This window comes from Meles meles, chromosome 1 (genome assembly GCF_922984935.1).
Source record: "Meles meles chromosome 1, mMelMel3.1 paternal haplotype, whole genome shotgun sequence".
Lineage (NCBI taxonomy): Eukaryota > Metazoa > Chordata > Mammalia > Carnivora > Mustelidae > Meles > Meles meles.
The window spans coordinates 42124235-42148962 of NC_060066.1; the positions used below are offsets into that span (position 1 = coordinate 42124235).

General features: G+C 40.0%; 2 protein-coding genes across 6 annotated transcripts in view; one reads left to right on the plus strand and one right to left on the minus strand.

Annotated features, from left to right (window-relative positions):
- Nucleotides 1-478: 478 nt before the first annotated feature.
- Nucleotides 479-14165, plus strand: CCNE2 (cyclin E2). Of its 4 annotated transcripts, none has more exons than XM_046002784.1 (12): nucleotides 479-954; nucleotides 3172-3211; nucleotides 3302-3398; nucleotides 3475-3528; nucleotides 4473-4624; nucleotides 5507-5642; nucleotides 8017-8163; nucleotides 9343-9438; nucleotides 10694-10828; nucleotides 12533-12644; nucleotides 13384-13541; nucleotides 13919-14165. In XM_046002784.1, exons 2-12 carry the CDS (start codon nucleotides 3198-3200, stop codon nucleotides 14030-14032), a joined length of 1215 nt encoding a protein of 404 aa, XP_045858740.1. In that variant the 5' UTR covers nucleotides 479-954; nucleotides 3172-3197; the 3' UTR covers nucleotides 14033-14165. The 4 variants fall into 4 exon arrangements, with proteins under 4 accessions (XP_045858740.1, XP_045858746.1, XP_045858755.1 ...); XM_046002790.1 differs by lacking the exon at nucleotides 479-954 and adding an exon at nucleotides 1164-1267; XM_046002799.1 differs by lacking the exon at nucleotides 479-954 and adding an exon at nucleotides 1306-1985.
- A 1159-nt stretch (nucleotides 14166-15324) lies between these two features.
- The window catches only part of INTS8 (integrator complex subunit 8), a 50365-nt gene continuing 40961 nt past the window's right edge, over nucleotides 15325-24728 (minus strand). Inside the window, exons 21-27 of one of the 2 annotated variants that reach the window (XM_046002765.1) lie at nucleotides 23954-24072; nucleotides 22034-22137; nucleotides 21244-21294; nucleotides 19637-19710; nucleotides 19497-19561; nucleotides 19305-19348; nucleotides 15325-15524 (exon numbers count right to left, since the gene is read on the minus strand). In XM_046002765.1, the coding sequence (XP_045858721.1) occupies nucleotides 15408-15524; nucleotides 19305-19348; nucleotides 19497-19561; nucleotides 19637-19710; nucleotides 21244-21294; nucleotides 22034-22137; nucleotides 23954-24072 (574 nt within the window). In that variant the 3' untranslated portion in view covers nucleotides 15325-15407. The remainder of the gene's footprint in view (nucleotides 15525-19304; nucleotides 19349-19496; nucleotides 19562-19636; nucleotides 19711-21243; nucleotides 21295-22033; nucleotides 22138-23953; nucleotides 24073-24728) is intronic. The other variant, XM_046002774.1, reaches the window with a different exon arrangement.

A 24728-nucleotide genomic window follows, 5' to 3' on the forward strand; every position in this document is an offset into this window, starting at 1 on the left:
TCGCCAAGGGCACTGAGCAAAGAACATTTCTAATTACATGTCTTGTTTACAAGTAATTTATTAATTAGCCCAGTGCTGGGTATACAATACATACATACTCCAAGATTAATCCTACAAATGTTCATGGACATCCCTAGTTTTCAGTATATTTTGATTATCATCGTCACTCATTTAGGCCGCCAGTTTTGCGTCCGTCAAGGTAACTAACATACACTTGTTGGAAGACCTCCCTTTTCTTACCATCATGCTGTGACATCTCTAAGCTTTTTACCGCCAAGTGTTCCGAGCTGACTGCAAACGGAGGCAACTCCTTCCGGAACGAGAGCGCCATCGTAAGCATTATAGCGGTATCAAGCTTCTGGGGACCGACAAGATTCTGGGCCTCTCCTGATTCTATGCCACCTGAGGCAAGGCTCTCCCTATTTACTCCTGCGTTAATACCGGGGAGAAACAATGATTTTGCCGGCGGCACGAGACTGTCGTTAAGAAAATCCAGAGAGGGAGCATGAAAAATAGTTGGCCTTGCGGGCCCGAAATCCCGAAGAGCTGCGGTTATTTCTAGGCTCCCAGGGCCGCCCGGACCCAGCAGCACAAAGGGCGCGGGGCGGGGGCGCGGGTCGGTCCCGCGGCCGCCGCCGCCTCCTGGTGCATCTCGGGAAGGGCTCCCGCCCGGGCCGCGCCACCGCGCCCGTCCGAGCGCCCTCGTGTCCCCGGCCCTACCCCAGCGGCTCGCGCCCGGACACGGCAAAGCGCCGAAGCCACCAGCCCGCGGCCGGCCGAGCTGCTGCGAGTTCCTGGAAGCCGGCGCTCGGCTCCTCCGCCGCAGGGGTCTTTGTTCCCGTAGGCGTCCCCGCCCCACCTCTCCCGCCGCCAAACCTGTTGGCGGACTATCAACGGCTTGTCCTACTTGAAGATGGCCAGTCCGGGGCGCGCAGGAGAGGGGCGGTGATAGAGGTGATAGAGCGAGGGTACCCCTGTGTCTGGCGGGGGGGGGGGGGGGAGAGAAGGAAACGCGTCGGGCCCGCCTCCTGCTATTATAGCTCGGAGGCGGGCGGCTCCCTCCAGCGCGGGCAACTCGCGCGGGCTCCGCAGGGCGCGCTGGCGGCGGCGGGGCGGGGCGCGGCGGGGCGGCCCGCGGGCTGCACGTGGTGGGGGCAGTTCTCCCGACTCAACCCGGGAGAGCCACGGCTCTCAGGGTAAGGCGGGATGCCGCCCCCGGCACCGCTCTGGAGAGACGTTTTACTCGTGGGAGGCCCCGGAACTTCAGGTCCGAAGGACAGGAAGGGAGGGTGCGGCCTGGCGCGAGCGTTTTCTGAGCGCGGGGACTTCGGAATGGGAAGCCGCCGGGCCGGGGAAAGGCGGCGGGGTGCGGAGGGATCCAACCCTGGGAGGTAACCGATCGGCGGAGCGGGGAGTGGGAAGAGGGTTGATACGAACCTCCGTTAGCGGGCTGGAGCAAAGTGCAAGACAGGCATTCCTGAGAATGGCTGCCCTCGGGTGCCGCGGCCGGCCCCGGTGGTCCCAGACCCGACGGGTGGCGCGCGGGGACACACGTGGCCCGCCTCGCGCCGGGCTGTGTTTACATTCTGCAGCAGCTCCACGTTGTGCCGCCGTCCTCGCCTCCCATTGGCCAGCTCGCCACCCGAAGCGGCGCTCCTCCCGCAGGGGCGGGCCCTCCCGCAGGGGCGGGCCCTCCCGGCCCCGGCGTCTTTTCCGAAAGAACCGGGTTCCTTGAGGCCTTAGCGGGACCGCCACGGTGCGCCGCAGGATGGCCACTACCTCACTACTCTATGCTCGCTTGTGCCGCCTCCACCTGGCCGTAGGCCGGGACTGAGCCGCGGCCTGACCTGGACGGGACCTGGGAGTTGAGGGCGGGAGGGAAGTTGAAAGTACTGGCGGGAGATGCGGAAGCAGAGCGGCGGGGAACCAGTCCTCGGAGGAGGAGCCTCTGAGAGACTCCCTCCCGCCTCGGGCCGCGCAGGCAGGTGAGGTGGAGAGCAGGTGAACGCGGACTGAGGGCCTGGGCAAGCGGGCACCGGGGCCTCGGGGTGGGCGGGCGCGGACTGAGAGCAGGGCGCGGCGCGCGGGCCTGCGGGGCGGGCGCGCGGGAGAGGGGAGCGCGCAGTCCGGAGGTGTCAGTCTGAGGCGCATGCGTGCGGGGCGGGCCCGGCCCGGCCTATATATTGGGTTGGCGCCGGCGCCAGCTGAGAGCGGAGCGGTAGCGGGTCCAGCGGTGAGGAGGTGCCGGGCGTAGGGCGGAGTGCGGGAGGAAAGAAAGCCCCCGGGGCCGATTCTTCCCGCGGGTGGGAACCTAGAGGAGGAAAAATGGGAAGGCTGAGAAATAGGCGGCTGGGGCGGATGGCTTCCCGCGTTGCGTCCCTGTCAGGATCTCTGGCAGGGAGCCGGGGAAGCGGCGGGGGTGGAAGGCTGCCCCGAAGCGGGAGGCCACGGAAAATGCCCTCATTCTAGGGGCTTCTCTCGCCCACGCTCGTTAGGGGAGCTCTCCCGCGGGAGGGAGGATAGGGATCTGGGTTCCCTTCACGGGGCGAAGAGCTCCCTGACCAACCCAGTTTCTCCCTTTAACTCCTTCCTTTCACTCCCACCCCCATCTGGAGTCGGGGTCCCGGTGCCCCTTCAAGCAACAGGCAGGGCCCGGTGGGGCTGGGAAGGAGGGAACGGAGGGGACTGAAGGACGTGACACAAGTCTCCGTTCCCTCCGCCCCCTGCTTCCCCGCCACCGCCGCTCTCCAAATTGGCGCGGAACCGGCTTCTCCACAGCGTTTCGCCTCCACAACCCCCTCTCTCTCCGGGACTCGTCCTGGATGGAAGCGGGGACGTGGGGGCGCTGCCCAAGGCCCCCTCGGGGTTCCGGGAGAGAGGATGGAGAGCGCAGAAAAGACCCATTTGGGGAAGATCTGCCTCCTTGCTGGGGTGCTTTGTAAATTCTTGGAGACACTCGCGTCCCGGCTGTCTATTCAATTGTGGAGACGCAGGCATGTGTCCAAAATTAATACCGTGAGACAACCATTGTAGTGCGTGAGACAGCATGGTCAAATGGCTCAGGCCATCTCCTGAGGGACTTAGCCGAAGCCCCTGAATGAGCGTCTGATTGGCACTTGGGAGGATATAGGTGACAATATATTTGACTCTCGTTTTTCCTGTCCCCTCCAGAGATTCCACACACTTGAAAGAAGAGAATGTCCAGACGCAGGTAACATTGTCTTGCAGACATGTATAAACATTCGCTGCTGCGTTTTAAACGCATGATTTATTAAACTTTCTTTTAATAATTTCACCGTAGTAGCCGTTTACAAGCTAAGCAACAGCCCCAGCCCAGCCAGACGGACTCCCCCCAGGAAGCCCAGATAATTCAGGCCAAGAGGAGAAAAACAGCTCAGGTGAGTTAAGAGAGAGAGGAGAGAAGAAATTCTTTGCTGGGACTTCAGTTTAATAATGGTCTTTTTTATTTTTCAGGATGTCAAAAAAAGAAAAGAGGAGGTCACCAAGAAACATCAGTATGAGATTAGGGTAACGCAGAACTGGGCTGGGTGGGCTTGGGGGAAACAAATGCAGGACAAATAATAGAATTGTTATTGCTATGCAATAGCAAGATACTTCTGACACTTTTACTTCGAATGCCCCTAGAGGTCAGCAAAAAGCCCGTATCTTTGGGTGGTTTGTATGTGCCTGAATCCTACTACAGCTGCAGAGCAAGTTTGCCTTGAAGCAGCTGGTTCCTCTTTGTAAATCCCTCCCTCTTGGAATCGCCTGGTGCACCAGGGCCCGCCTAATCTGTCCAATGTACTGCTCTTTGTTCCCTCTCTGACTATAGTGGAGGGTCCTAATAGCTGTTCCTTGGGGCATAAATAGGATGGAAGTCACTGACAGACCGGCACATAGCCCTTTGCTACCTCTTCTCCCTATGTGTGGTACAGAGAACACTAGAGACAATGGTTCTCTTTGAAACCAGCATTGGTTGGGGAGAGGGTCCTTTAAAAGCTATTTAAGTAATTAACATCAGTTGATTCCACTTTTAAGGTTTTGCTTTATAGTATTCTGAAGTATGGGAACACACTTAACGGGTGGGGGGAGGAGCTTTTTATAAAACAAGGTGCCCTTACCACTATTTTGTAGAGAGGGAGAATTTCAGTTTTATGATCTTGAAAGTGATTATTAGTGTTTGACTACAGATTTTGTTACTATACATTTTGTTATTACTCCCTTCCCCAATATATAATGTCTTGTATATTTCCAGAATTGTATTTTGTTCTCTAAAACATCCCCACTTGTTACTCTTTATGAAGATCGGTATGAACTGTGTCTTAATTCTAAAATATGAATGTCAACTAGATTGTCAGCAGAGGTTAACTAACAGTGGTGTTGGGGGAAACTATAGACTGTTTAGAGATACTAGCTTCCATCCAAGACAAAAGATGATTTTCTTTCGCACAAATTTTTGTTTTATATGACAGAACTGTTGGCCACCTGTATTATCTGGGGGGATCAGTCCTTGTATTATCATTGAAACACCCCACAAAGAAATAGGAACAAGTGACTTCTCCAGATTTACAAATTACAGATTTAAAAATCTTTTTATTAATCCTTCACCTTTGCCTGATTTAAGGTAAGAACATTTTTTGTAATTTAATATCGAAGATTAAAATTGTACTTAGTACATTACACGATCTTGAATCCTATTTTGCCTTCATTATAAGACCGAAAAACATCCAAAACTTGCTTTACTAATATTTATCCATGTACTGAGAATGGTGATGTTTGCAAAGGATATGGGTATTTAAAATACTGGTTTTATGAAGTGCTTTTCATTTACTTGTTGAATACTCTAAGCCTCATTAGAGGCTTTTAAAATGAGGTTTAAGTCATTTGTCTAAATTTTAGTAAGGAAGCACTTTAACAGGTATGACATTTTCATTTGATAGATCAACCCTATTTCTTACCAAGTTTAGAAATACCTATATTCTTTTTTCTAGTTAATATGACTAAGAGGTACAGCTTATACAAAACATGTAGTATAGTATATTTGGCTCTGATATACAAATTAATGGGCAGACATTTAAACTCACCATCCCTCCCTTTTACTATACTCTGTCCCGGCCACCACCACTTCAGGTGAGTCTACTATTGATTTATTTGGAGATGACTGGAACTTGTCTCTACTGGGATTATATGCTTAAATATTTAAATTTGCAGTGTTGCTCTTGAGAAAATGTTATCTTAAATGGAAGCCTTTTAGTTTGTAAATGGGGGAAGCACTCTTGAAAGCCCTAGTCTAAGTTCTTGCTGTACAATTTCAGGCTTCTGCTTTTTTATGCTAAAGAAATGGTTTCTAAAAGTTAAAGTAGCAATTTTTTCCTAATTTACTTTAAGAGCTCCTCCTTCCAAGTTCTAACTCAAAGTTGTATTTCAATACCTGAAGTTGATTCTTTGTTAAAACAGATAGCTTGAATATTATATAGATCACATATTCTTTTCTCCCCTTCTGTAGTTGGGGATGTTCAAAGGATGTTTGGCTAAACATGCTAAAAAAGGAGACCAGATACGTTCATGACAAACATTTTGAAGTTCTACATTCTGACTTGGAACCACAGATGAGATCAATACTTCTAGACTGGCTTTTAGAGGTATGTTCCATCAATACAAATTTTCTTTATCTCTGTATAATGGAAAAGTATTAAATGTATATGTGCTTTCCATGTGCCCTTGGTATATTTTTAGCAGCCATCTTTTGGGGGTACATACTGCAGTTAACAGCACCAAAATGGAAAATGTCTGTTTTTTTTTTCTAAAGATTTTATTTATTTATTTGACAGAGAGAGATCACAAATAGGCAGAGAGGCAGGCAGAGAGAGGAGGAAGCAGGCTCCCCACCGAGCAGAGAGCCTGATGTGGGGCTCGATCCCAGGACCATGACCTGAGCCGAAGGCAGAGGCTTTAACCCACTGAGCCACCCAGGCGCCCTGGAAAATGTCTGCTTTGAGGGAAGTAACACAGCCACTGCATCCCATACAACCTAAACTTAATTCAGAATTCCTGGTGTCTGTGGGAATTGCTGTGTACCAGACCACTAGATGCTGAGGATAATCAAGATAAACAGAATATATACATAGTTGACAAGGTTTTGAATTCTGCTATGCAAAGTGAAGAACCAGGACTAGGCTTTGGCCCTCAGAAGTCCCTTTTCTACATCACCAAAATCAAATTATGATTTGGAATCCTGATTTCTAGGTCCTACATGATAAGGAGGCTTTGAATATCCAGAGGCACTAAGCCCTCTAGGCTTCATGTAGTTTCCCTTTATTACATACCTTTACTCCTTTTTGAAATACACTGTACCATTAATCTAAAGGAGTAACAGTGATCTCCATATCTCTAAAGATCTGTGACAGAATGTTCTGTTTAGGCCCATTTCTTTTCTCTGGATAATAATTCCAAGAGTCTCTAAAATTGAGAAAATTACTTGCGTAAATGACAAACTGATTTTTCTCCAGCCCCTGGATATTGACTCTGTAGTTTCCTTGTGTTTGATAGAGATGATACACTCTAAGGGAGAAACACTATAGGCTTTTCGGTGGAATAATACATGGCAGAGTAGATCTCAGAAGCTATCAGAAAAGTTTTTAAGACAATAAAATACTGTCCTTTTGAGTTAGGTTATCATTTCTTATTCTGACTAGTAGGGAAGATATTTCAGTCATGTGTGTACAAGAAGGTGGCTGAATTTTTACTTTTGGAGTGCCTAGTGATCATGGAAGCAACCTAAGCACAATTATGTAGATTTTTTTTCCTTTTTATGGTTACACTGACTTTATCTGGTAGTTGCCCATCAAATTTATTGCTATCTTCCCTTAAACAGGATTATATGCAAAACTATAGAATATAATTAATCCAGCAGTGTTAAACTCTAGTTTTTCTTAGTATATCCTTTTAGTCTATGAATGCAAAGATGGTTCAATATTATCTTAAGTTTAAAAGAGAAAAATCATAAAGTGTCAATAGACTTGAAAGACATTTTTTGAAATTCAGTTTCTGTTCCTCATTTCAAAATATGTAGTAAACTAAGAGTTCCTTAACACATTGTTTATTAGAAACTCATGTACTTCCGTCCGTTTCCTCATCTTCAAAATGGCGATAAAGCTGCTACTTCCTGGAGTTCAGAATTTAAAGCTTTCTGTATACTAAGTATGGAAATGACAGATACTGTTTATTAACAATAGTGAAACATTAGGGAAATTCCCATTACAGTAAGAAACAGGGATGAGATCAAGACTTTGTCTATCATCAATGTTGTTCATTCAGTTGTCTTCTATAAAAATTCTTAGCCAACACAGTAAAACATGAAAAAAATGAAGTTAAAAACATTGAAAGGAATGTTATTTTGTAGTTAAATGTCTACCTAGAACAGTAAAGAGAATCATTTTGAGCTGTTAGAATTATAAACTAAGCATGAAAACGTAACCACTTACCAGCAATAAACAATTAGGAAACTAATGGAAAAAAGTTCCCACTCACAGTCAGCAAAAGTATAAATATATCTGAGAATAAATTAAGTCCATATGAAAAAAATACATATATAAAACTAGTAACAGTAGGGACACCTGGGTGCCTCGGTCAGTTAAGCATCTGCCTTTGGCTCAGTTCATGTTCCCAGGGTCCTGGGATCGAGTCCCACATCAGGCTGTTTGCTCAGTGGGGAACCTGCTTCTCCCTCTGCCTGCCGCTCCCCCTGCTTGTGATCTATCTGACATATACATAAATAAAATCTTTAACTTAAAAAAAAAACTCTAGTAAGTAAATGAGGATGGTGATAGATTCTTTTATCCTATATCCTAGTATATGTTAGTATCTGCCCCCCTCCTTACCCCTGCCCAATCTTAGCTCTGGTATCCTAAAAAGCAAAGTTGGTCTTGAAAGTATTCTAAAGACTCGTATTTTAGGTGAGAACTTTCTAATCTGGAGAAATGCATAGAATATTTAAATGTTTGGATTCTTCTCTAGGTATGTGAAGTATACACACTTCATAGAGAAACATTTTACCTTGCTCAAGACTTTTTTGATAGATTTATGTTGACACAAAAGGATATAAATAAAAATATGCTTCAACTCATTGGAATTACCTCATTATTCATTGCTTCCAAACTTGAGGTGAGTTCTCAAGCTTTATCCATAGATAATATATCTCACTTTTTTAAATCAACACATTAATAATCCCCGCAAATACAGCTTTTGACATTAACTCTATAGGAAAGATGAGTGGGTTTTTTCCCCTAGAACATTTTCTGAATATGATTTGGATAGATACAGTTCCCTTTGTTAGTATCTGAGCCTATTATAAGCATCTGGTTTAGATTCTGGTAGCATCTAGGTGAAATACTCTATGGTTCATTCCGCTGGACAAAATATACCAGTAGTGTGGTCTGTATACATATACAGCACTTGCATTCAATAGAATGGCCTTTGAAAACTAACTGACCAATCAAATGAAATAAATACTATGCTGGGTTAAAATAATGGTCTATATATACCGAATGGTCTATATTCTGGTTTTGGGTGGTGCTGCCAGGATGGAAGGCAACCCTTTTATTGCCTGAGGTTTTTTTTCACACAATCTTGTTTTTCTTAAACAACATTTTGGATATCATACTTTCTTCTGAAAGTTTTGAAACTTGTCATCATTTTGAGGGTAGGAGAGGGACTGTGAATTGGGCCTTAAGCCAAGTATATTTTTCTTCCAAATTTGTCTTTTGAGCACCAAGAGCTATCTCCCAATTCTGCCATATCTTGTAAATAATTTTGTGTTCGGTCTACCCTTACTGAGTGTTTCAGGTATGTTTCTAGTCTGAACTCTTGATTTTTAACCTGTTCTCATCTGTAGCAGGCCTCTCTTCTACTCTGATCATTCTGTTCTTCTCTGGGCTATTAAGACAGACCTGTCAGCCAAACTTCACAATATATTTCTTGATGTACCACACCTTTATAAAGGAACTGTTTTCAGTAGTTTCTAGACCTTGAAGTGTCTTGTTTTGGTCTGGCCAGTATACTAAGCAATCTTAAAAAAAGTCTGGCTTTTTATTTTTTAACTGAAATATTTTAAGATATTCTAGTTGTTTATTAATTGAAATTCAAGATCAAGTCTGTGAAAATAAGTGTCAATGTAGTTGGCTAATTTAGATTCCTACATCCATAAAAAATCTTGTTTCTAAGACACATAATCACTTTATGAATCTGTCCTTAAAAATGAAGCCTGTATATGGTTTCTGTATAACCTTTTGTTTTAATCCCAATCTCAAACTGTACTTAATTTTTTAAAAATCCACTTTAAAGGAAATATATGCTCCTAAACTACAAGAGTTTGCTTATGTTACTGATGGTGCCTGCAGTGAAGAGGATATCTTAAGAATGGAACTTATTATATTAAAGGTAATAAATTTATTGTCTAGTTGCTTTTTACTAAGTTAGTAGTTACTACTGAATCTGAAAGACCACAATGTATTGAAAACAGGTTTCATTCAGCATTAGGATCCAGTTCAAAAAGGTTAATGCATCAAAATATTGACAGTGGTATAGATGGAGTGGAATTTACATAACCTGTAGACTCTTCTTTTTCTGTGTCTTTGTTTCTATTGAGAATATATTATCTTCTTAATTTTAAAGTTAAGGAAAACACTTTGAAAAGTATAATTAGCATAGCCTAATTCATTTGTATATACAAATGAATTCCAACAATGACTCTCAAATCTTAGTTCTGATACTGCCCCCCTTCTTCCAGTAGATACAGAATGAAAATTATTTCATTGTCTTTTTTCTTTCTATATGCAAAAAAGGACTATTAACAAGCATGGAGAAGAGAAGCATAAAGGTGTTTAATCAGGCCCTGAATTAAAGTAAAGGCTGAATGTTAGCAACTAGAAAGTATGTTATTAAATTTGAACACCCTGAGTTTATATATAGAACACACCAGAGAACAAGGACTTTTTATAGATTATCTAAACTAAATATATTATAAATTATAAATTTATATTTTGTAAATTATGTTTACAATCTATAAACATTCATATTCGTAGCTCTGTTAAATATCAGCTTACCAGAAAGATGCCATTCTAACAATAAACTTATTCAAATTCAGGCTTGAAGCACACCATAAGGAGTATGTAAAGAGATGGAATTTTCTGTGACACTGTTCTAATTATTTTAGACCGCTTATAAATGATAAATTCCTAGGGCTTCATGGAGGAGAGGATATCATAAATCAGGATTTGTCTTTTTTGTTCTAAACTTTTAAGTTTGATGAGAAGCTATCAAAGATCACGAAAAGATCTAAATGGAATTAGCTTTGGTCACTGAATACAATTTTACAAAGGCAGTTTCAATAAATAATAGATGTAGAAGACCAGGGGCTGCAAGAAATGAGGAGGAATGAATACCAGTCATAGTGAGCTTTGTAAATAAAGACAACCAGAGAATTATAAAGGGGCCTATATTAGTAGACTGTACATATAAGCACCTTTACATCCTGAGGTATCTATAAATATTTTTAATAAAAATAAGGGTCAGTAAAATTCCTAGGAAGAAATAAACCTAAAGCAGAAAGTTTTTAAATGACTAGTAAAGTAGCTATGTATTACAGTGTATACATATCTACATTTATTAACAGGTACTTTAATTCTATTAACAGGCTTTAAAATGGGAACTCTGTCCTGTAACAGTCATCTCCTGGCTAAATCTCTTCCTCCAAGTTGATGCTCTTAAGGATGCTCCTAAAGTTCTTCTACCTCAGTATTCTCAGGAAAAGTTCATTCAAATAGCTCAGGTATTTTCAATGAATATATGCTAATGTTTATTATAGCTGTTCAGTACATTTAAAGTCTTAACTAAGTTATACAACAAAAGGCAAAATGAATTAAATCCATTCCTTAATTGACAAGAACAAAACTGATGCATAAAATTCTGTTCCCAATATTTATATTGCTTAGTAATTCTAGAAAACAAACTTTTTAAACTTTGAGTTTAAATGTATTATGAATACTTTTCATTCCTTGAGTTCAAAGTTGAGTTAAATACCTCTTTTTGATATATAAAATGGAAAAAGGCATTTAGCCAGCTGTCTTTAGTATGATGTAAAATTATTCTGTATGATTATCTTACTCTTATTTGAATACAAAGAGTACCTACTTTGTACTTTAGAATTAAGATTTTTTTTTTAATTAGCTTCAAATTATGCTTTCCTAGGCCGGCATAACAAATGTTCTTTCCTGTCTGCTTCTCCTAAGTATCGTAAAGGCCACTAACTGTTCTATGTTCTAATTCTGTGTAGGATATGAAAAGCTTACATATGGAATTGAAGGAACTGTGGTATATTGGGATGGGTTTTAAATAACCCAGGTTGAAACTTAGTTTTATTTTAAATCTAGTCAACACAATTATGAACACTAACACTGAATTACCAGTAAAATATTAGAATTCGTTCATTTTATAACTTTTGTAACAAACAAGAGAACAAACATTTGATAAACTGGTAATTACTGTGTCTGCATTGTTTATTTCTAAGGCTTCTGCTCATAATTCTAAGTCTTCTGCTCATAAGTTTATTCCACTGCAGATATTCACCTTAGGCCTCTGAAATCTAGCCCTTTTACACCATTCTTCTCTATTATACTGCCTTTTAACTAATCTCACTCTTTAGACTATAGTGAAGCAGATACAGAGGGAACATGTTTCTAAAGGATCATTCTTAAAATGTAGCTTTCCTGATTTAAAGTCCTCTAGTAATTTCAGTAATCAGAACTAGAATTCTTAAGGACCTTTTATGATCTAACCTAGGCTAATCTATGATCTAATCTATCCCTCTCCAGCTACTGCCCACCCTCCTTTAAGGAATGAAGGAAAGGAATTCCTTTGTTCTGTGAACCAGGAGTTCCAAGGGCAAGGAATACTTTCTCATTTGTCTCATTTGCAGATGCTGTTCCCTATATGTAAGATACTCTACACCTTCCGATCTTCCTAGCTATCTTGTTTTTTAAGATTTAAGCAGCACAGGGACACCTGGGTGGCTCAGTCGTTAAGCGTCTCCCTTTGGCTCAGGTCATGATCCCAGGGTCCTGGGATCAAGCCCCACATCAGGCTCCCTGCTCTTCCGGAGGCCTGCTTCTCCCTCTCCCTATGCTTATATTCTGTCTCTCATTCTCTCTTTCTCTCTGAAATAAATAAAATCTTAGGAAAAAAAAACAAAAAAAAAAGGATTTAAGCAGCCCAAGTCTTCCCCACCCTGGATTAGGTGCCCCTCCTACTATTACACAGCACACCGCACCCTAACAATCCTTGTCTGTTCACTTCCTAACTCAAGCCACCACTCTCAAGGAAATTATCTTTGGATCCCTTAGTTTTAGCAATTCTTGGCATATGGATCCACATAATAAGTACTCTAAAATTGTACCTGACTGATCTTTAGTAGCGACATGTATCACTCATCCTTTCTCCTCCTAAGTATGTGTACTTTTGCTTTTTCCTTGGTTAGCTTTTAGATCTGTGTATTCTAGCCATCGATTCATTAGAGTTCCAGTACAGAATATTGGCTGCCGCTGCCTTATGCCACTTTACCTCTATTGAAGTGGTGAAGAAAGCTTCAGGTAAGGCACTATATTTTGTTGGCTTTTTACATGTTCACAGCTTTTAAAGGGGCTTTTATCAACTTTAGCTTCCTATTAAAATGGAAGAAAATTAGTTTAGCCATTATGTTCCCTTTTGTTAGAACTACTTTCTAATTGTCAATATATATCCATAAACAAAAAGATCTGCTTTAAGAGTTCTTAGGGTTTTGACAATTTGTTTTGTATGTAGAAGGTACTGATTAAGAAGCGCTAAGTCTTGGTGGCTCAGTTGGTTAAATGTCCAACTCTCGGTTTTGGCTCAGGTTTGGGGCACCAAATCCTGTTTTGGTTCTGCACTCTGGGGAGTCTGCTCTTCTGCCCCCTCCCTATACCCTTCTCCCTGCTCAAATGCTCTCAAATGAATACATCCTTTAAAAGAAAAAAAGGCTCTAAGTTGAATGGTAACATTATTAAAAGGCCAAAATCAGGGCATCTGGATAGCTCGTGGGTTAAGCGTCTGACTCTTGATTTCAGCTCAGGTTATGATCTTGGGTCATGGGATCGAGCCCCATGGTGGGCTCCATACTCATTGTGGAGTCTGTTTGTCCCTCTCCCTCTGTTCCTCCCCCGCTATCATGTGTTCTCTAGTAAACAAATTAAAAAAATAAAAGGCGAGAATCAAGTTCCAACAAGTTAAAGCAGTTTAGCACTCTCAAACTATGTTTAAAGACAGTTTCTAATGGAACCTTCACATTTTCCTAAACTTTCCTCTGTCTAGGTTTGGAATGGGACAACATATCTGAATGTGTAGACTGGATGGTGCCTTTCGTCAGTGTAGTAAAAAGTACTAGTCCCGTGAAGCTGAAGATTTTCAAGAAGATTTCTATGGAAGATAGACACAATATCCAGACACATACAAATTATCTGGCTATGCTGGTATGTTTCTTGTGGGGCTTCTGGGTTTTATATAGTAAGTCACTGAAACTGATAATAATAAGGATGCTAGAAATACTTCAGGGCAATGGTTTAGGCTACTAGGGGCTAGAAAGTTCTTATGGGCACACTAATGTTGCAGCAAGATTTGTGGAGTGTCTCTACATCAATGCCAGTATTCCAGATAAGAGTTTTTAAAAATACAGCTGTCGGCAGTTCAAACCGTTGTATCTCTAACATGTGATTAGTCATGCTTGCAAAGACAGAAACCGCTACATGAGGCCTAAGTAGTCTCAAGTTAATACCCAAAAAATCTGGGTTTTGTTTTACTCTGTCAGTGCTTACCTGTTAATCTCTGCATGATTTCTTCACATGTACAGGATGAAGTAAATTATGTAAACACCTTCAGAAAGGGTGGACAGTTGTCACCAGTGTGCAGTGGAGGCATTATGACACCACCGAAGAGCACTGAAAAACCACCAGGAAAACACTAAAGAAGTGAACTGGCAAGCAAGTTGGAATTGAGTATTGGGTAGAATTTCATAGAACTGAACTACTAAAGTTTTCGGGAAAGTAGTGCTATGACTGTCCTAGCCAATTCAGAAGTTTCACTGCCATTCTTTGATTTTAAGAAAAAACACTTAAAATTGGCATTAAGGAAGAAATTCCTAGGTTAGCTGTTTAAACAGCAGGACTTGTTTACAAAGATGACTTCATTCCCAGCATGACTGGATAGAAAGAAGCCAGCCACAATTTATGCCGTAACAATTTTTTTGATCCAGTGTTACTATGTTTATCTTGATAAATTAAGAATTTTATCATTGGAGTTTTAGACTAGACAAGTGCTACCTTAAAGGGGACACTGAGTAATACAATACTTTGAATCTAGTTTCTAGATTCACAAAATTCATATTCTTGACTAGTGCAATTTGGTTTTTGAAAATAAAATTTAAACTTGTTTACAAAGGTTTAGTTTTATAATAAGGTGACTAATTTATCTATAGCTGCTGTAGCAAGCTATTATAAAACTTGAATTTTTACAAATGGTGAACTTTAATCTGTTTTTTAACTGATACATTTGCCTTGCCATAACATTTTTTAACCAATAAGGCTTAGATGAACATGGTGTTTAAACTGTGCTCTAAAAAGGGGGAATACCAAAGAAATTTTAAACAAGATAAATGTTGTAGCTCCTACTTTGGGCTTTGACACACAGGTTGCTTTATAGTAACTTTTTGTACATCACAATTTAAGTGAAGAAGTACCCTTTCAACCTATTTATACGAGAAAGTCACTTTACTAACTCCAAGATATCCCTAAGGACTTTTTCTTAATTTAGTGTAACTAAGACTATTTATGTTTGCAAAATTATTAAGGTCCTTTTTAAATTCCTACATTATGAGTTAAGGACAGTGTCAAAGTGATAAAGCTTAACACTTGACCTAAACTTATTTTCATAAGGCAGAAAAGTAGTATATGTATACTGACTGCTAGATTATTTATTGAAAACAAACAAACAAAAAAACCTGACATAAGAACTTGCTGTATATAGACTAGCTACTTCTACATATTTTAGTTTTTTTAAAAAATGAAATTTCAGCCTCAAGAGGGAGTCTAAATAGAAAACAAATTATACTAAGTTGCTAGTTTATTCTGTTACTGGACATGTGAATCTCTTCCTTTGAAGAAATTATAAATTTAAGCTATGGTTATGGTATGAAGTCTTCTGTATAGTTGTTTTTAAATTTTTTCATTACTGTCTGAAAAGAAAACACCACTAAATGTGTACATATGTATTATATAATCTAATACTGTTTATTTTTAGCCCATTGTTTAAAAAATAAAAGTTAAAAAATTTTAACTAACTGCTTAAAAGTAAAGTTTTGCCATTGCTTGGAGAAACTTTTTTTTCCTTCTCTGCGCTGCCAGCTGTAACACTTCTTCTGGGTTGCTCGCATTCAATTCTGTCTGGCCGATGGCTTTGATCTTCCAAGACAAGAAAGTGACATTATTACAGGTGTGGTCAAAAATAAAGTCTTGCTAGTATACATAATATACAACTACCTACATACTAACACTCAGTTTAATGATTAGTTAACCTCTAATTGTAAATGATGAGAGGTATGGAAGAAATGAATAAAAACAGACTAGAGCCACTCTTAAAAAGGAGATGCTGAGCCACTGTTAATGGAATTATAGTAGGTCCCCCTTATCTGAAGGTCTAGGGTCCAGAAGCAGATGATCTTCCTCCTGACATATCTTAGAAAGTCAACAGTAGGGGGGCCTGAGTGGTTCAGTCAGTTATGCATCTATCTTAGGCTCGGGTCATGATCCCAGCACCCTGGGATCAAGCCCCACATTGGGATCCCTGCTCAGTGGGGAGTCTGCTGCTCCCTCTGCCTGGTTTAGTGGTTTAGTGCTGATCAAAGCCTCCGCCTGCTCTTGTGCTCCTCCTTGCTCTCTCTTTCCCCCTCTCAAATAAAATCTTAAAAAAAGTTAACAGTAACCTAATACTGTACCACAATGCCTACATCATTCACCTCACATCATCACAAGAAGGGTGATGATACTCAGAGATACTATATTCACATAGCTTATTACAGTATATTGTTATAACTGCTCTCTTATAGGTATGTACATGTAGCATTTAGTACTAGCCATGATTTCAGGCATCCACCAGAGAAGTCTTGGAACCTACCCCTGTGGAAAAAGTGGGAGATGACTCTATCTACAGTAACATTAATTCATAAAAGTTTGACTAAAAATGCCAGTAAATAAACCCTACATGTTATTTGACACATTTGTTACAGTTAAATTAGGGCTCCAACAAAAGTTTGAAAAATCAAAATTCATGTTTTCAGGAAAGGCTTCACTTTTTTAATGTGCAAAAATAGCTAGCTGTTCAGCACTGTAACAGCATATAGTACTATACTTCTTTCATGATTAGAAAGAAATACCTCAGCCTACTAAAAATCCACAGTATTCTGCCAAGGAACATTTTGTGAGAACATTTTAGTATCTTTGAATTACCTTTAAAGTAATCTACATCTTTAAATTAAAAAAAGAAACCCAATTATAACATCTTTAAACAACAAAGACTGTTCTGATATGTAGCTTGAAGGGGAATCGCAAGACTACCCAGAAATGATCAGAGAGTAGGAAGACTTGCTGGACACATATCCATATGAAGGAATGCACGTGGGAAAACATGGTCCGAGGGTATAACTAGAGGATAATTTCCAACAAACAAAATGTCATAAAGATAACTGGCTATAAAAGTCCAAAGTAGAAAACAGAAATTGGAACAACCCTGAGATTTGAGAGAAACAATGTACTCTGTGGGTAGCAGTCAAAACCATAAGTGGATGGAGCTTCCCAGGGAGAACGCAGAGCAAGTGAAATAATGGAGGGACCAACTTTTTGGGGAAATCAAAGTTAAGGGGCAGACAGAGGGAGATACCCACACAGAAGAAAAGTCCTAACAGTCAGTGAAAAGAACAGTAAAAATGATGTCAGGGACAACACAGGAATAAAGAATTTTAAGAAGTGAGAGATAAAAAAAAAGGGTAAGGACTAAAGAACAGCCACTGGCTGAATGAACCTTGAGATAACATGAGTGGTGAGTTACACTGGATCGAAGAGCTTCAAAAAACTAGGCAAAGAAGGAGAAGAGGGAGGTAGAGACACAGTCAAGGATCAAATAGTTTATAAGCTATGTGGGAGACTGACAATACGGGAGTGGAGACAACTAGTTAAAGGTCACTGAAGAGACAGAATCAAAGCCAAAAAACCTGCCTTCATCAAGGAGTAACAGAGCCTCTTACTAAGAGGGCACCTAGTGGTGAGCACAGTTACAGATTTTAAAGGTGGGAAGGAGGCATTTGAAGCTGTACTCATATGGGCAGAATTCCCAAAACTACAATTCCTATATGGATAGGAGCTGCTCAGTCTTTTTTGTGGTCTAAACACAGGCAAGGAAATACAGAATAGGGAGAGAAGGGACAGGGGGCTAAACAGAAGGCAAGTCTAAATTAGTCCATGAAAAAGTAGACCCCTGACTGCTGGCCATAACACAAGAGATGAGAGGCCAATGAAGGCTGGAGACGGGGTTTGGTAGTGGCATCAGCTTCTATGGTTGCAGGAGTTTATTCAGTTGGTCTCTGGCTCAGAAAAAAAAGTTTAAATTTTTGAAAAGGGATTTTTCCAGGTGAAGCAAACGGCCAAAAAAGCAAAGATGCTATAAATACTGATCAAAGGGTAGCTCTGACAGTCAGCCATAGACAAGCAGGGGTTTCCAAATGTGGTTTGTCATCAGAACGACCTGCCAAACGTAAAATGTGGATTCCAGAACCTCGTCTCAGACCAACTGAATCAGTTTCTCTGATAGCACACAGGTTGGTATTAGCTATACTGAAGTGAGCAGGGAAGGACGGGAAGCTGGGAAGGCACTGACAGACTGAGGAAAAACTGGTCTTGAACCTGAGCATCTCACAGATAATGAGGAACATGGGAGCCAGGAAGTAAGAGAGGGATAGATTACTGGCAGAAAGATCTTACATAGAACAACTGACAATAAGGCCTGGCTATGGGTGTGGGTGGCTGATTCAGAGTAAAGGTAACAATGGAACCTGTAAAGCTAGGGGTACTGGGTTAACAGATCACATATTTTGATGCGTGTAGAGGAACAGCCAGCAGGTTGGTTAGATGAGCTCAAGTGGAGACCAACGTAAGCTTTAAAGAGAAAGCATGTAAAATGATCACAAGTAAATGCAGTTTGGAAGTAATTTCAGTACTGCCTTCCAGCCTTAGATAAGCTGGAAATGGAGGGACAGTGGCCTCCAGTCAAGTGCAGCTAGTTTCATGTTTTTTCCTTTCATTTTTTGAAAAAGATACTATTATATTTTTCCTCTAAATAATGGTCCTACAATTCAGTCCAAGTAGAGAGCTTTAAATACCCAAGTAACAAGTAATTTTGTTAATGTGGGTGAAAGAGATAAGAGAAAATATCTATGGTGATAATGATGCAAAAAAACTAGGCAAGTAAAAATGGCCATAAATTTATAATGATTTGGCTTATAAGTCAAACCTTTAAATAATCTATTTAAAAACTACTGAGCATCTGTTATGAGCCAGGAAACATTCTAGGTATCAGCTGTAACAAAACCAAGTCCCTATCTTATGGGGAAGTAACCAATAAATAAGTAAATATACAGTATGTCAGATGTAATAAGTATAATGAAGGAAAATTTCAGAAGAGAAATGAGGAGTAAAGGGTAAAGCGTGGGGAAAAACACTGCCTATTTTATAAGATGCCCAAGAAATGATGATCACTAAGAAGACAGTTGAGACCTGAGGGAAGTTAAGAAATGTTTCTAGAAAATAAAAATTTCAAAGGCCCTTCAATGATGAATGTTTTCAGCACATTCAAAGAACAGCTAATGGTGTAGCAGAAGTTAGCAACAGAGAAAGTTGAATGGATAGTGGTCAAGTCATCTGCAGCCTTGTGGGCCATTATAAGGACTCTCGCATTGCAGGAGATGGGAAACCATTTAAAGGTTTGGAGCAAAGAGTGATATGATCTAACATTTTAATATAAAATAAACTAGAGATAAAAGCTCGAAGATAAAAACAGGATCTATTAAAAGTAAACACAGATAACTAAATTCTGGCACACAAAATCTTTTTTTGTCGGTCCAAATGTTAACAATGGTTTAATACCATGGAAATTAAGTATATCACTGAAGAAAGGCATATAAAGTAACTTACTGCAATTTGTCTTTTATCTGTTTCTCCTCTTTTATGATGAAGATCTAAACAAATCAGTTAAGAATAATAAATCTGATACTATTAAGACAGAATCTGAATTGTTCCTCAACTTTGATTTAGGAAATACACAGTTATTTTTTCAATTTACAGAAATGAACTGTTCTAATAACACATATGCTGATGAAAGGATACAAGTCAAATATTCCAAAATGGTAACATCCCATATGTAGTCATAGTAGGAGTCCATAGCATCATGACTGAAAAACAGAATTTAGTTACTTCCTCTTTCTTAAGCCAAAAAATTTCAACTTCATTTTAAAAATGATTCGTACCTGTTCTGTTCCTGCAATGACTTAAAGGCTGTCTTGTAGTCAATTTCTCTGAGGAACTGACATAAAATTGCCACCTACATAAACAAAGATTTGAAAATGGTTTCATGTAACCAGTGTCAACAATGACTCCCTGGGAGGGGTAAATTTTTTATTTATTTATTTTTTTTAATAATCTCCTCACCCAATGCGGGGTTTGAACTCACGAACCCAAGATCAAGAGTGGCATGCTCCTCCAACTGAGCCAGCCAGGGGCCGGCCCCTGGGAGGGTTAACTTTTTATGAATCTTACATCAAGAATATATTCAAGAGGGCTTGCAGGTCGTACTGCGTAGATCAGCTTGTATTTATGGACTCCTAGATCTAATTTTAACTATGAAAAACCTTTACACAAGAATCTGTCTGCCTGGGGCGCCTAGGTGGCTTGAGGGGTTAAGTGTCTGTCTTCTGCTCAGGTCATGATCTCAGGGTCCTGGGATGCAGCCCCTTGTCGGGCTCCCTGCTCAGTCTGCTTTTCCCTCCCCCTCTGCCCCTCCCTCTGCTTGTATGTGCATGTGTGCACTCTCGCATGCACGCTCTTTCGTGCTCTCAAATAGAATCTTTTAAAAAATCTGCCCAATATTTTTTAATCAATGAACTAAATCATAGATTTTTAGTTTTATTTGAGAAACTGGCAAAAAGCCAGTTCAGAAAACTGAAAGGAATGGAAAACTGCCAAACAAAAGTATTACATAATGACTTTCAAGGACATACAGAACATGCAATTAGACTTGCCACAGCTAGTCCACTCCTCCACACCCTCAGTCTCTGGCAACACTTATCTACATTTGGACTATAGATCTGCCTACTCTGGACATTTCATATGAATAAAATCATAATACAAAGCCATGTTTATGTGGCTTTTTTTCACTCAACATAATACCTGTAAGATTCATCCCTGTTGTAGCACGTATCAGCCTTTAACCCGCTCTTAAGGCTAAATAATATTCTACTATAGGATCTACCAAATTTCATTTATCCATTCACCAATTAATGTACCTCTGGGTTGTTTCTACTTTTTGGCTATTATGAATAATGTTACTGTGCACTTCCACGTACGAATTTTTCTGTGGACAGGTTTTCAATATCCCTGGTTACAAATCTAGGAATTGAGCTGCTGGCTTACATGGTAATTTTATGCCTAAAGTTTTTGAGGAACTGCCAAGTTGTTTTCCAAAGGAGCTGCCCAGTTCTATATTCCTACTAGCAATGTATGAACACTAGTTACTGTCACCAACACTAGTCACTGTCTTTCAATTGCAGCCACCCTAGTGAATATGAAGGGGTATCTCACTGCCATATTCATTTATAGTTCCCTCACTGACTAATGAATATACCCACTCTTACATATTAAAAAAAAAAAAGAAAATTTGAAAACGCAAAGACCGATGTTTTCTAATTCATACATTCATTTGTTAAAATTTACTAAAAACTTTTAAAGAATATGCCAAATTCTTAAACACCATAAACTTTATGATATAGAAAATAAAGGCTACTTCCCAGTTCAATGCTTTATATAAAGTAAACTCAATACATGAAAATAAACCAACAACATAGTATCATGAACTAACCTGTGTGTGGCAATTCAGCAAAGAACAGCATTTTATCATTCGTTTTATTACCTACAAAAACAGATTATTTTCAAAAACAAGTCAACATCAATGGTAACCAATTGACCCAATGTAGAATGTCAACAGTGGTGAAAATTTTGTGTATGTGGAAATGGTGGGTATATGAGAACCCTATTTTTTGCTCAGTTGTGCTGTGAACCTAAAACTGCTCTAAAAATTGAATTTTTAATTAAAAGTAGCTAGTTACTACAAAATTTAAGATCTCATTTCAAAAACCATTTATTACTAAAGTACTGAAAAATACCATTCAGTAAGTTTTGATAATGGCGGCCTAAATCAGAGGAAAGAGCAATACATATAGAAAGAAAATGAAATAAATTTGAGATTTAAGAGACAGAATCAGTATGTCTTGAAGGCTGACTGGATTTCAGGCGGAGTGTCAGTAAAGAAGAGGACACTCAGGATTTGGGCTTGGCCAACTCAAATGGTCAAACAAAGGTGTTTGGTATTTTGGTGTTTTGTTGTTCTTTTTGTGGAAAAAGGTCATGAGGAGGGAGACTGTAAGGTCAGATACTGAAATCAGTTTTGGACAGGTTGAGTTTTAAGTGTTTTGGGCAATCAAAGCAGCAGTGATCTGTGGGCCCTGGAAATATACAGTGGAATTGCAGCTAGAGCGTTCAATTTGGAGTTATCCCCACATACACGGAAAGAAATAAACTCACCCAAAAAGGGGCCTGGAAAAAAACAGTGTAAAGGTAGGAAAGAAAGAGAGCCCACAAAAACAGCTTACCTGGTCTGTATATACATCAGGGGGCACAGCCTTGTTGAAGAAATCAGAACACACAGCTCCTGCCTGCAGGTAATAGTGGAGAGCTGCAGAATACTGATTTGTAGCTAAAGTAGAAAACAGAAGTAAAGAATTACCGATCATTAGACATAACAGTCTAATAATAGTCTTATTATAATAGTCTTTTGTGAAGAGTCGGTATTATCACTTCATGAGTTGATAAAAGCAGATTCAAACCACATGAGTAGGGATAAGACTTATCCAGGACACAATACACACACACACACTGCATTTTTAAGAACTACTTTAAAGAAGCAATATAATATGTTCCTTGCTTTCTAAAACCGATTAGCCAAAAATTTAGCTCAGCTCTCTTGTCAACCTTACCAGCACATTACTAGAATTTAGTATTGGAGGTATCTGTTTCCCAAACACCCATACTAGAAACATACCTGAATTTTTTGAGGTAGTTTTTAATCAATAAATCTATTTTGACAATAGATATTAAGATCTTGAGAATAAGTTTTTTGAGGGGTTATGGTAAAAATGAGCATTGAAACTAGGAATTATTTGCTTCAAAAAGAATCCCAGGAGGGGGGAATGATGTCAGTGAAGGTACAGATGAAATAAAGCTGGGCATAAGTTAATTGCTGTTAAAGCTGGGTGACAGATACATGGGGGTTCATTATACTAGCCTTTAGCCTCTCTTTTATTTTGAACTTTCTCTTTAAAAAAATCAATTCCTAAAGAAAATTGATCCTGAAACACCACCAATCAGAAATTTGATTTGACTGATACAGTAACAGAAATATCGGAACTTTCATATCAAGTGGGAAAATCTATCACATATAATGGGGTGGGGGAGGAGTCAGGAATCTACTTCCAAGAACACAAATAATTATCAAGAGTGCTGAGGCAGATTTTAGAATAGCATATTTAGAATAGAATATTTTAAATTTTTTTTAAAGGTGATTTTGTTGTTCTTGTTGTTTTTTAAAGATTTTATTTATTTACTTGACAGAGATCACAAGTAGGCAGAGAGGCAGGCAGAGAGATGGAGGAGGAAGCAGACTCCCTGCCGAGCAGAGAGCCTGATGTGGGTCTCGATCCCAGGACCCTGGGATCATGACCTGAGCCAAAGGCAGAGGCGTTAACCCACTGAGCCACCCAGGCACCCCAAATTTCTTTATTAAAGATTTTTATTTATTTATCTGAGAGAGAGCAAGCACAAGCAGGAGGAGGAACAAAGGGAGAAGGAGAAGCAAACTCCCTGCTGAGCAGGGAGCCTGAGGCAGGGCTCCGTTCCAGGACCCTGAGATTAGGACCTGAGCAAAGGGCAGCTGCTTAACCAACTGAGCCACCCAGGTACCCCTGGAATAGAATATTTTAAAACGGCAATTTTAAAGGGGCGCCTGGGTGGCTCAGTCGGTTAAGTGTCTGATTCTTGGTTTTGGCTCAGGTTATGATCTCAGGGTTCTGGGATCAGGCTTCCACATCATGCTCCCAGCTCAGGGAGGAGTCTGCTTGTGGATTCTCTCCTTCTCCCTTTGTCCCCCACCCCTCCCCCTGCTTGTGCTTTCTCTCAGTCTCTCTCTAAAAATAAATTAAAAAAAAAAAAAAAAAAAAAAAGGCAATTTTACAAACTACCTTTAACTTCTTTCCCTAAGAATGTTTCAACCAACTTAGTAGATGAACAAACTTTTTTTAAAAAAACAGAAAAAAGATAGTCAATATAAAAAATTAGAAGTATGCAAACCAAATGCTCAATACAGAAAAATGAATATATAAGTCTATCTAGGAAGAAGAGTTAGAGATCAAAAACAAGACTTAAAGTATTGGGGGAAAAATGTGTCATGTATTTATTTTCACTCCCAAAAGTGCTACAAAAAGCAAAAACACAAAGCAACCATACATCTCACTTACCAAAATAAATGTCTGCCTGAATAATTAGCCAGGAATGGGTGTTGGGGTTTATACTGAGGGCGTACCGAACTAGCTCTTTCACTGTGATTGCCACAGCTTCAAAGTCCACCGACTGGAGGCTTTAAAAAAAAAAAAGACAATGAACATTAATCTCTATTTTTCAACTTCAAATTCCAGACATACTAAAAATAAAGACTTAGCCAAAATTTAGGTGACCATAAATACAATGCTAAGTATTACTAAGAGTAAATATATTGAAACGATCACAACAACTAAGTCTAAAAAAGGAGTAAGGGGAAGGAAGGAAGCCAGCTGCTCTGAGCCTGGTTAAACCTGGAAGTCCTGGGACACAAAAATACAAGATGGAACTGTGGGGATAAAAGCCAGCCCAGCATCCAAGAAACACAGCTGATAGTGCCCACCTCCCAGAAACAGTAAGGGACGGTGGGAGAGAACATAAGCTCTGGATTGGACACACATGAGGGTCAAGATCTAACCATAGTTCACCAGCATTCCCAGTACAGAGGGAAAGAAACAATATTCTTGGCAAATTCTTGATCAGACATTTACAACTAAATGAGTTAAACAGATTTGTGATACAAGAAATTTATAAAATGTTAAAAAGAATTCTATCTACATATCAAAACAACTGATCTTAAAATAGTAATGTTTAATCCAGGCCATTCTCACACTGTTTTTGGAGTCAATAAAGACTCTTGCTCAAGAAAAATGCTTTTTGTTCATTTAGTCACATTTTATTTTCTCTGGGTCAATT

Excerpts from the sequence above, each read along its gene's own strand:
- CCNE2 (XM_046002784.1), top strand. Across the intron at positions 10,829-12,532 it reads AGTTCATTCAAATAGCTCAG|CTTTTAGATCTGTGTATTCT; the intron begins GTATTTTCAATG and ends TTCCTTGGTTAG. Across the intron at positions 13,542-13,918 it reads CAAATTATCTGGCTATGCTG|GATGAAGTAAATTATGTAAA; the intron begins GTATGTTTCTTG and ends TCACATGTACAG.